General features: G+C 47.3%; 1 protein-coding gene across 3 annotated transcripts in view; it reads left to right on the top strand.

Annotated features, from left to right (window-relative positions):
- CRYBB1 (crystallin beta B1) overlaps positions 1–11165 on the top strand; it is a 71953-nt gene extending 60788 nt beyond the window's left edge. For all 3 annotated transcript variants that reach the window (XM_029571945.1, XM_029571946.1, XM_029571944.1), the window contains exons 3-6: positions 554–672; positions 5478–5610; positions 8328–8470; positions 10866–11165. In XM_029571945.1, coding sequence (XP_029427805.1) covers positions 554–672; positions 5478–5610; positions 8328–8470; positions 10866–11046 — 576 coding nt within the window. In that variant the 3' untranslated portion in view covers positions 11047–11165. The remainder of the gene's footprint in view (positions 1–553; positions 673–5477; positions 5611–8327; positions 8471–10865) is intronic.
- Positions 11166–12401: the final 1236 nt, after the last annotated feature.

Here is a 12401-nt window from a genome sequence, read left to right on the forward strand (position 1 = left end):
CGAGGCCGCTCCGAAATCGGAGCGGCCTCGGAGGGAACTTTCTTTCACCCTCCCCTCACCTTCCCCTCCCTTCCCCTACCTAACCCACCCCCCGGCCCTATCTAAACCCCCCCCCTTACCTTTGTCCCTAGATTTACGCCTGTGAGAAGCAGACGTAAATCTACGCGCGCCAGCGGACTGCTGGCGCGCCGTCCTCCGACCAGGGGCTGGTCCGGAGGCCTTGACCATGCCCCCGGGCCGGCGCCACGCCCCCGGTCCAGCCCCCCAAACCCCGTGTCACTCGGCCCCGGCCAAAACACGACACGCCCCCTTCAAAAAACCCCGGGATTTACATGCGTCCCGGGGCTCTGCGCGCGCCGGCGGCCTATGCAAAATAGGCGCGCCGGCGCACGAGGGCCCTGCTCGCGTAAATCCGGGTGGATTTACGCGAGCAGGGCTTTTAAAATCCGCCCATAAATGAAAATAACTTAATGAAGAGCCCTTTTTAGTCTACCAAAGCAGAATGACTTTTCCCAGCCCTAATTTTAAGCCTTTCTTGTTTGTTCTTTTATAGATTGTTCTCTTTGAGCAGGAGAACTTTCAGGGGAGGCACATCGAATTGCTGAAGGAGTGTGCAAACCTTGGAGACCGTGGCTTCGATAGAGTGCATAGTGTCATAGTCGAGACTGGACCGTACGTGAGAGCAGCGTATAAGGCTGCAAAGTTATGAACTAGGCACAACGCTGTCTCTTATGTAGTTTGGAATTGTTGTTGTTAGTTTTGTTTTTTTTAAATCAAAAACATTAAATGATGGGGCAATGAAATCTCAAATTGTCCAGAGTATCTTTAAACGATATTTATTTGTAGTTGCACAGATGTGTCATGAAGAATTATGGGTTTACTCTAAAATTTCCATGGTCCCCTGACACGGACCCTGTTTCGTACAATTGCTTCGGGAAGGACCAATAATCCCGGCTGCTAGATCTAGATGCAAACAGCAGAACAGCTCCACTAGTAGAGAGTGTGTGGGAACCGGATGTCACACAGGTAAGAGAATTTGGGCCAGATTTTTAAACCTACGCGCGGGCGTAGATTTGTGCGCGCAACCCAGCGCGCACAAATCCACCTGATTTTATCCGGTGTTGGCGCGTGCAAGGGGGTGCACACTTGTGCACCTTGCGAGCGCCGAGCCCTAGGGGAGCCCCGATGGCTTTCCCTGTTCCCTCTGAGGCCGCTCCAAAGTCAGAGCGGCCTCAGAGGGAACTTTCCTTCCGCCCCCTCCACATTCCCCTCCCTTCCCCTACCTAACCTGCCCCCCAGCCCTATCTAAAACCCCTCCCTGACCTTTGTTGGCGAAGTTGCGCCTGCGTAGGTTGCGCACACTGGCACGACCGCTGTGCCAGAGTCCTCGGTCCTGCCCATGGCCCGCCCACTCCCTGCCCATTTTTTCAAGCCCCGGGACATACGCGCGTCCCGGGGCTTGCTCGCGTTGCTGGGCCTATGCAAAATAGGCTCGGCGCGCATAGGAGCGGGTTTTCGGGGTTACGCACGTAATATACGTGCGTAACCCTTTGAAAATCTGCCCCTTTGTCTTCATTTCTTTATAAGGGATATTTGTGCATTCGGTAAGTATCACATCCAGCGTTTCAAAGACAGGCTGTACCGGTGACTTCTGTGGAAATGTATAGTAAACCCATAATTCTTCATGACACAGCTTTGCAAATATAAATAAATATATTTTAAAGATTAAGACTTTGGACAATTTGGGATTTCACTGCGCCATCATGTATTGTTTTTGATTATCATATGATTGGGGCTATCACCTTTTCTCTGTGGGGTTTTTTTTAACAATGTCATTGGAAAAGCACTATTGGGATTTAAAATGCTTACAAAGTTGGTCAGCTTGATGGGCTGTCACTGTCGCTGTGCACTTATGGGCGGATTTTAAAAGCCCTGCTCGCGTAAATCCGCCCGGATTTACGCGAGCAGGGCCCTCGCGCGCCGTCGCGCCTATTTTGCATAGGCCGCCGGCGCGCGCAGAGCCCCGGGACGCGCGTAAGTCCCGGGGTTTTTTGAAGGGGGCGTGTCGGGGCGTGTCGGGGCGGGGCCGAGTGACGCAGTGTTTCGGGGGCGGGACCGGGGACGTGGCGCTGGCCTGGGGGCGTAGTCGAGGCCTCCGGACCAGCCCCCGGGTCGGAGGACGGCGCGCCAGCAGTCCGCTGGCACGCGTAGATTTACGTCTGCTTCTCGCAGGCGTAAATCTAGGGACAAAGGTAAGGGGGGGGGTTTAGATAGGGCCAGGGGGGGTGGGTTAGGTAGGGGAAGGGAGGGGAAGGTGAGGGGAGGGTGAAAGAAAGTTCTCTCCGAGGCCGCTCCGATTTCGGATCGGCCTCGGAGGGAACGGAGGCAGGCTGCGCGGCTCGGCGCGCACAGGCTGCCCAAAATCGGCAGCCTTGCGCGTGCCGATCCAGGATTGTATAAGATATGCGCGGCTATGCGCATATCTTATAAAATCCAGCGTATTTTTGTTTGCGCCTGCTGCGCAAACAAAAGTACGCGATCGCGCTTTTTTTAAAAATCTACCCTTAAGAAGCACAGCTTGATAGCCTGGAAGAGAACTTTGTATCCTGGGTCTAGAGATATGTTGCCATTACAATCCCAAACAACAAAGATATCCCAATGAAATGACATTTATTTGGGAGGTTTTCACTTTAGCGCATGATAAAAGGTTTGGCCTGCTATAACGGAAAAAAAAACAAAAAAGAAATGAAAACATAATAACTCAGTGAAAACAAAACATGATGTGAAATAACTAGGGTTGCTAACTGGCTCCAGATTTTCAGGACAGGTTGATCCAGTCCAGGATTTACCCCCATTGCATGCTGGGACTTTTTCTGATTTTCTTATTGCATTCCCTAAGAAAAGCAAGATTATACCTTCATGCAGGGAAGTAAAACCAGGATTGGATCAAACTGTCCTGAAAATCTGGAGCCAGCTGGCAAACCCAGAAATCATGCATTTTTCCATGCATCCCCCTATCTAGGGCTGACAGAAATGTGTGGAAGGAAGGGGTGGGATGTAATGAAGGGAATGCATTCACTTGCAGAGGGGAAAGGAGCTGTGACATTTTAGTTAGTTTGCTTGTTTAATTCTTGATTAACTGCAAAATCATAAATCAGCCTTATACCAGAACCCTTCCCTCGTCCATTATGGAGGAACAATAGTGATGTTAGTGTTCAAAAACTTGTCTAATCTAGTCTAGCTTTGCATTTATAATATTTAATCATACAGTTTATTCTTTATAAGAAATTACAAAAAAAAATGTGTGTTAGAAACTTTATTCTTGCAATAAAGTCCTCTTTATTTCCTGGAGATGAAGATATTTTTGAGGAAAGAATTCCTCAGGCTGTTTTCGTCACCATCCATGTGCTAAGCAGGTCCGTGGAGAGCACTTGTTGAAGACGTGACAGGCTGTCTTTTTCAAATGCCATGTGGGAGAGCTATGACTAAGTTCAGAAGCTTGGCAGAAAGGTCAGTGATGAAGAAAGAGAGCAGATGACGCATGAAAGGCGGGAAATGCTTCACTGACCTCTGCTCTATCAGGGACAGGTCCTCATATTTAACCTTCCATCCCTTAGTATTCTGGGCATTTTCTTCTTAGTTTGACAACACAAAAGTATTCTTAAGGTTTAATCAACAGCACATGGAAAATTAGGACTAATTAAAGGTATCCAGTGGCATGCGGTCCTGCAGACAGCCAAATTCTCCATTGCTGACTTCATGGAGACCTTCTATCCAGTGCCCCACCTCCCTCCTCCTATTCCTCTGTCTCCCCTTCATGCCAGCATTGCTGCTTTTTCTCCACTCAGTCCTGGCACCTAACTAACATGAAAGAGGCACATTTGGAATCCTTGTCCAAACAACTACAACAAATTGAAACACAGCAGCAGCAGCAGTGTGGGGACAGATCAAATGAAAATCAGTGTCACGCTCCATAGCTGACCCTCCTCCTCCCTCATGCACTTACTGTCTCAGTGCAAGCAAAGAAGTGAGCAGGAGAGGACAGCAAAGGCCAGTCAGTCAGGAGGCCATTGACCTACTCATACTGCTCTGGGCCTTGCCCCCAGTCAGTTGTCTGCAACAGCTAGGGAGCCTAGAGGGAGGCTAAATATCCTTTGAGTCTCCCAAGGCAATCAGAAGATTTGGGATGCCCATCCATAACTGATGGGTCTGGATGGCAAAGACATATAGTTCTGGCTTTCAGGGTGTGATATATGGTATCGACAACCAGAAGACAAGCCACTTCATATAAACTGACAATGGAATAGCTTTTATGACCCTGGCCAGCAGCAGGATAAGGTTGTATAGTAACAGAGAGGCCCACAGGAGTCAAAGGAATGTATGATAAGCCTTAAAGCAACATATGGCTCACAAGGAAGGAGAGCCACAAACGGAAAAGTAATTTCTCAGATTGCTTTTCAGACTGTGGCCCACATTTTCTATAGCCTCTGCCAGGACTGTATGTGTGAGTGCAATGAAGTGCTCCATTCTGAGCCCTTGTTAATATCATTCCACTGAAGTAGTTTGCCCTTTACAGTACTGTAAGTCATTTCTTTTTGGGTTATTTTAGGAGCAGTACTACACTTAGTTTCTTAGAAATTCAGTAACATAAAAGTTCAGGAACCATAGATAAAAAAGAAAAAAAGGATGAGGCATTGAACTTCTATATATGGCAGGTTTATATTTTAGCTCTCTTTGCAGCAAGTAGAAAGCTAAACTTCAAATATAAGCAGTAAAAAGGAAGAGGAAATACACATTTTCTCTTTTTTGGTACAGTGAGCGCCTATGTTGACCACATGGAATAAGCTATTGCATAAACAGCTTCCTATAGTTGTCCAAAGCTCCAGCTGTTTTCTGATTGGCTGGTTTACAATTTAAGCTGCAGCTAGAAGCAGGGCAAGATCCATTTTTTCAGCAGCTTTTTTGTAGCCGAAACCCCTGAGGGGCAGAACTCCTTTGAACGATCCTTGGCATCCTGAGAACTTTCCTGGGGTTGCCATGATGGCACCTTGCAGGCATCTCCACTGAAGTTCAAGGAGATGCATTGGCTTGTCTGCCCTACTAACCCTGGCAAATTCTACAGGACTGTTACAGATTCCTTGCTGTTTGTAAGTGGTCAGCACTGTAAAATCTGTGAATCTTCAAAATAAAATGCACTTTTGTGTACACACCTTAACATGGTTTTGGATGGCCAGAAACAAGTCCAACCAAGGTGAACTGAGGCTTTTAAGCAGGCCTTGTTAGCTGTGTTTATAATGTGATTTTATGACAAGAAGAAGTAGATTTAGGGAAGATAAAAAGGGTTTTATCCTTATTTTTTTCTTGTCTTTTTTTATACTGCCTTTGTGGATGTCTTCTGCACATTCTTCCCTTGTCTTACTTTGCAATGCTGTCTATCTCTTTCTTATTTCCTGTCTTTCCTTCATCCGTCCTTCCAGTTGGGTTGCCTTTGAGCAGTCTAACTTCCGTGGGGAGATGTTTATCCTGGAGAAAGGCGAGTATCCTCGATGGGATACCTGGTCTAGCAGCTATAGGAGTGACTCCCTCGTGTCCTTACGCCCCATCCGAATGGTAAGATATTTTCCCCTTATTCTAGCTGCAGTTTTCAGTAGCATCCTTAACCTAAACGAATTGCTGGTATGGGTAGCTATTTAGATGAGTCTGCAGTGATAGCCTTGACCTAGCCACTGGATGCCTGGATCTGTCTGGCAGACTGCGAGGACAGTAGTAACTAGAAACCCTAGTGGAAACACAGGCACTCATGTAGCCTGGACTGTCCAGCAGGCTAAGCAGGGGACTTAGGCCAGATGTTCAGACAATAGGGATGTGAATCGTTTTGAACGATTAAAATTATCATCAGATAATTTTAAAATCGTCCAAAATCGTTAGAGTGCACGATTTTAAAATTGCCCAATACAAATGCCCCCGATTTATCGTCAGGGGCATTTGTATTGTATCGTTAAATAGGGCGCGGGAAAACCGGCACAACAAAAAAACCCTAAAACCCACCCCGAACCTTTAAAACAAATCCCCCACCCTCCCGAACCCCCCCCCAAATGTTTTAAATTACCTGGGGTCCAGTGGGGGGGTCCCGACGCGATCTCCAGCTCTCTGGCCACAGCTGCGTTGAGAGAAATGGCGCCGGTGGCCCTTTGCCCTTATCATGTGACAGGGCAAAGGTAGCGCCGGCGCCATTTTGGTTCCTGGTTCCCGTCACGCGTGCAGGAGATCGCCCCCGGACCCCCACTGGACCCCCAGGGACTTTTGGCCAGCTTGGGGGGGCCTCCTGACCCCCACAAGACATAGTGAGGGCAAAGGTAGCGCCGGCGCCATTTTGAAGATTGGCAATACGGCCCGCATGCAGGAGATCGCTCCCGGAACCCCGCTGGACTTTTGGCAAGTCTTGTGGGGGTCAGGAGGCCCCCCCAGCTGGCCAAAAGTCCCTGGGGGTCCAGCGGGGGTCCGGGGGCGATCTCCTGCACGCGTGACGTCGGGAACCAGGAACCAAAATGGCGCCGGCGCTACCTATGCCCTGTCACATGATAAGGGCAAAGGGCCACCGGCGCCATTTCTCTCAACGCAGTCATGGCCCGAGAGAGAGGGAGATCGCGTCGGGACCCCCCCACTGGACCCCAGGTAATTTAAAACATTTTGGGGGGGTTCGGGAGGGTGGGGGATTTGTTTTAAAGGTTCGGGGTGGGTTTTAGGGTTTTTTGGTGTGCCGGTTTTCCCGCCCTCCCCCGATTTACGATTTTTAACAAAAAAAAAACACGACGATAAGATTTCCCTCCCCCCCAGCCAAAATCGATCGTTAAGACGATCGATCACACGATTCACACCCCTATCAAACAATGCTATGGTGGTATTAGTAGCTATTTAGATTATTTCAAAGCTTTATGTTTTGACATCAAAAGGGAGAAATGCTGGAAATGAACTAAGTGGGGTATCTTGTGTGCTCATCTGTCTAAAATGGTAGAGTACTTTTGCAGTGTGCCGCTCCATGCATTATCACCTTTTGTACTTTGATCTAGTGGCTGTTCCTGCAGCTTCACAATTTACAGAAGATGCTCACTACTGGCTTTAAAGCTGAGGTATTAGCTAGGCCAGTGTTTCTTATCCTGTTTCTCTAGGACCACCAGCATCGTTCTGGTTTGCAGGATATCAACAATGAATATATATGAGTTATATGTTGCCTACAATGGAAGCCAAGCATGCATTTATATCTCATGTGCATTTATTGTTGATATCCTGAAAAATAGACTGGCTGGATGGTCCTTGAGGACTGGGTTGTGAACCACTGAGTTAGATGTCCTCAAAATATCAGGTAACATTTCTATGTTCTCCTCCCCTTCTTCTAATTCGTAGGCCTATTGTCTTTTTAACCTAGCATATTTTGTTAGGTTTTAACAATTATGTTTCAATAAAAGGTGTGGTTCTGTGGTTATGATCATGCCCTCTATTTTTAACACACTGTTCAACTTATATTCATGCTTCTAAGTTTAGGTATGATGTCTGCTTGGAGATTTGGTAAGGATCAGTATAGCAGCTTCTTGATTTACTGGGATTTACCATAGTTAGAACAGATAATTTTAAACAAAACATTTCCCAAGCAATGAAATACAAATTTTTAACTAACTGAACTATTATTAAAAATGTTACTAAGGCCACTGCTTTAAGACACAATAGGTACAATATATAAAAGGGTTTTGTTTTTTTTTGCGTAAGTACTCACAGAAAGGGGCTGAATGAGCACACGTTTGAAACTCGACAGCAGTAATGACATTTGTGCTACTGCTCACAAGATTCAGATTTCTGCTGCTTAAACCTCTTTGTTTGTGTGTGTGTGTGTGTGTGTGTGTGTGTGCGTGCGCGCACGCTACCATAAGTCAAATATGTGCACACATATTTTTCCCATAAGCACAAAAATGGAAGAAAATAAGGTCATAACAGAATCTGGATTAGAAGGGGTTGAAATCGCTGGTTATTTTCTAGGGAAAACCTCAGTAATCGTAAAAAAAAAAAAATGCTGATGTTCAAAGAGATAATCCAATGAAGTTCTTTCTGTATTACACTGCACAGAACTGACAAATAAAACCAGAGCAGGTGCTGTAGCCCTGCTTTAGAGTGACACAGTACAATATTTGATCACAATCGCATTGCTTTTATTAGACTCTCTCTGTGCCAGCAGGTGCAGGCTGCCAGCATGCTTAACTGAGTGCCCTTGTGAGTCCCAGCGCGATTCATGTCTAAAAGCCAACCCTTAATTCTAATTGCTTTGCCTTCTGCAGGATAACCAGGAACATAAAATCTGCCTGTTCGAATCCTCCGACTTCAAGGGCAACAAGATGGAAATCCATGAGGATGATGTGCCCAGCCTGTGGTCGTACGGGTTCTGTGATCGCGTGGGAAGCATGAGGGTGCCTAGCGGAACGTAAGCCTGCGTCGATCATGGTTTACCTTTGAACGTTTAGTTATTTATTTTTTGGCTTCCCTTCCTTTCTCACGACGTGCACTGTGGCCTGTCTCAGTTGTAACATAGTAATAACGGCAAATAAAGGCCAAGTGCTCCATCCAGTTTGCCCACTAAGTTCCTTATGGTAGTCACTGCTGCTCCATGCAGGTTATCCCCATGCACCCTTTCTTCATTTCCAACATCTAGCCTCCAATCCGCAGTGTTTATCCCATGCCCTTTTGAATTAATTTAATGTTTTCGTCCTCACCACCTCTTCCGGGAGGGCATTCCACGCATCCACCACCCTCTCCGTGAAGAAATATTTCCTGATGTTGGTTCTCAGTCACCCCCCGCCTGGAGTTTCATTTCGTGACTCCTAGTTCTATTGTTTCCTTTCCAACGGAAAAGGTTCAGAGTTTGTGCATCATTAATGCCTTTCTCAGGCATTGAAAAAGTGGTGCACTTCATTAGAGTTGGTTTGAAAGCTAGCCCTGTGGAAATGCTTCCACGAGGAATGTGTGAGCACCATGTAGGCCCCCAATTCCAAATGCAGCCGGGATAGAGTCTTTTATCGACACTTCACCTGGAAAAAGACATCCAGCAGCGGTGACAGGTGCCAAAGTAGCGGCAGAATTGAGGCATGCATGGGACGGAGACAAAGGGACCTTAACGGTGGGGAGGGAAAGAAAAGGAAGGGTGAAAAGAAAGCACAGATCAAGTAAGACCTGTGTCAGCACAGTAGGCAGAACAGATGAGCAGTGTGGGTGAACCTCCTCTGCCACGTTCTACATTTCTACGTAACTGCTCAGGCTGGGTGGGTCAGTTGGTCTTATTATGCCATCATCTACTACAGGAATGGCCGACTCCGGTCCTCAAGAGCCACAAACAGGCCACGTTTTCAGGACATCCACAATGAATATACAAGAGATAGATTTGCATACAACAGAGGCAGTGCATCCAAATCTGTCTCATGTATATTCAGTATGTATGTATATCCTGAAAACCAGGCCTGATTGTGGTTCTCAAAGACTGGACCTGGCCTCCATATTACTATGACCTTCCTCTAGGGGACAAAGTCTATCTTAGGACAACCTAAGCAGTGAGATTCCTCATCTTCATTGTAGGACTCATTTGGGTGATCTTATGGGGTCATCTTATGGATCACTAGTCACGACAATATTTAGTAAGCAAGCTTTTCACAAGATTTAAAATATTTTTCACAATATGTTAATGATCATATAACATGTATTTGCATAAACCCATAGGGGTAGATTTTAAAAAAGTGCGCCTTCGCGTACTTTTGTTGGCGTACCAGGCGCAAACAAAAGTACGCTGGATTTTAGTAGATACACACGTAGCCGCGCGTATCTGCTAAAATCCTGGATCGGCGCGCGCAAGGCTGCCGATTTTGGGTAGCTGGCGCGCGCCGAGCCGCACAGCCTGTCTCCGTTCCCTCCATGGCCGCTCCGAAATTGGAGCGGCCTCGGAGGGAACTCCCTTTCACCCTCCCCTCACCTTCCCCTCCCTTCCTCTACCTAACCCACCCCCCCAGCCCTATCTAAACCCCCCCCTACCTTTATCTCTGGATTTATGCCTCCCGGAGGGAGACGTAAATCCACGCGCACCAGCGGGCTGCTGGTGCGCGGAGACGCGATCCGGGGGCAGTTCCGGAGGGCGCGGCCACGCCCCCGGACCGCCCCAGCCCGAAACCACGCCCCCGGGCCCACCGCGTCCTGCCCCCAAAACGCCGCACCGATCGGCCCCGCCCCCAACATGCCCCTGACACGCCCCCTCGAAAAACCCCAGGACTTACGCGAGTCCCGGGGCTCTGCGCGCGCCAGCAGGCCTATGGAAAATAGGCGCGCCGGCGCGCAAGGCCCTGCTCGCGTAAATCCGGGCGGATTTACGCGAGCAGGGCTTTTAAAATCCGCCCCATAATTTAGAAGTGGACTGTATATTCTGCCAAGTTTTCCAAAGCAACCAAAAAAAAAAAAATACAACCATACATGTTTTAGGCATTGCAGGAGAGTAAATTTGTAAGAGCCTGAATTTTCAAAGCTGACTTTTGCACATAAGTCTGGTTTGAAATTTTGTGGGTTTGCTGGGTGATGCAATTACAATCTGCTCCTGTGCTTGAGGATTTAATTGAAAGCATAGGTATAATCTCCACCCCCCCCCCCCCCCCCCCCCCCCCCCCCATCCTGACTGCGGGTGCACAGTTGGGTTTCGCACATACTTTTACTCTCAGAACCCCCAAGTTGTTTTTCAAAGCACAATTTATGCACAAGAAAATCAGGCCCAATATGGCCGCCAGCTAAATGGAACTTTAAAGCCTCCAGCAGATACCAGGAAATGTTTTGTTTCTTTCCTGCAGATGGGTTGGATACCAGTACCCCGGCTACAGAGGCTATCAGTATCTGTTTGAGAATGGGGACTACAGACACTGGAATGAATGGTCTGCGTTCCAGCCCCAGATCCAGTCTGTTCGTCGCATCAGGGACATGCAGTGGCATCAGAAGGGCTGTTTCAGCATCCTTTCTAATCCAGCCAAGTGAGCGACATCCAGCTTCCTGACAACATGCAGATTAACATCCCTGCAGCTCAATAATTGTATATTGCACATTTCTTGGATGTACCTTATTTAGTCATGCAAATAAAGACCATTTAAGGAAGAGCAAGACTCTCTTGGTATATGCTGAAACCAGAAATTCCCAAATTCGGGCCTCAGGGCTTTAAGCTAGGTCCGGTTCCTAAGACTTGGTCCTTAGTGCAAGCATAGCTCATGAGTAGGCCCTGGGGGTATCCCAAAAACCAGACCTGGTGGGAGAACCCAAGTCTAGAAGATCCTGAGACAAAAAACAATTATTTCATATAGATTGGGCAAGATTTAAAAGCTTAACCCTTTGTAGAGCACTAGGAGGGTATACAGGTCACAGAAGCTGGATCACACAGTGACAATGGTAGATCAGATGGCTGAATGACAGGCCCTGTCCCAAAGAGCTAATGATTGGTCTTCTGTGTGCATGAGGAAAGACACGTGACTTGCACAACTCTCACAGTGACTAGTTGTAAAGGTGGAACAGAGCTGACGGTTTCTTGGCTTTAGAGGTTTAAGGTTCATATACACACAATGTGATGCACTGAAACTGGACATTTTATAATATGTAAAATTAATAAAATAAATTACATCATACTCGGAATTGCATATGTGTCATCACTTTTCAAAGAAATGTTTTCCTGCCTTCAAATATTAATCTTTTAGAGGGTTCCACTTAGGGTTTAAGGCACCCCTCCCTCACAATGTAATAAGCCACACTGAACCAACCACGAGTTTCTACTCCAGTTTTAGTGTGGGTTTTTTAGTGCTAAACTTGCCCAGATATGTAATATGGGCTTTAACCCTGAAAAAGAAATTGTGTTATAAAACCTATGGCAAACAGTGCATCTGATGCAAATCTCAGGGTAATAAACCTTATTACCTATTACCCAGCAATGCAAGCAGGCACACTAGTAAGTAGATTGCCTAGTGCACCTCCATTTACCATGGTAAATTTAATTACTGGTCAGAAGCAGGCGTTAAACTTCCTGCGGTAGACAGGAAGACAGAAAACAAGGAGGGATCAGTTCAGGCTCGAGTTGGATCGGGTCATGCCGGGCCGGCAGAGTGAGTCCTAATTCCTTTGCCAAACTCCCATTCTCACTTAAACAAATGTGGCCCTTCTGGAACCCCCTTCTACCTATTTTCACTACCTGAGCCATCCAAAAACCCCTCCACCCTCAGGCGGCCCCAGCCAGACAAACCGTACTTCCTCCAGCAAGGCTGCTCGCTCACTGACAGCAGATTGGTCCCTCCAGTGTCAGCTGACAGTGAAAGGACCAATTCCCTGTCAGAATTCTGAGAGTACAGCTT

Source organism: Rhinatrema bivittatum, chromosome 11, assembly GCF_901001135.1.
Source record: "Rhinatrema bivittatum chromosome 11, aRhiBiv1.1, whole genome shotgun sequence".
NCBI classification, from domain to species: domain Eukaryota; kingdom Metazoa; phylum Chordata; class Amphibia; order Gymnophiona; family Rhinatrematidae; genus Rhinatrema; species Rhinatrema bivittatum.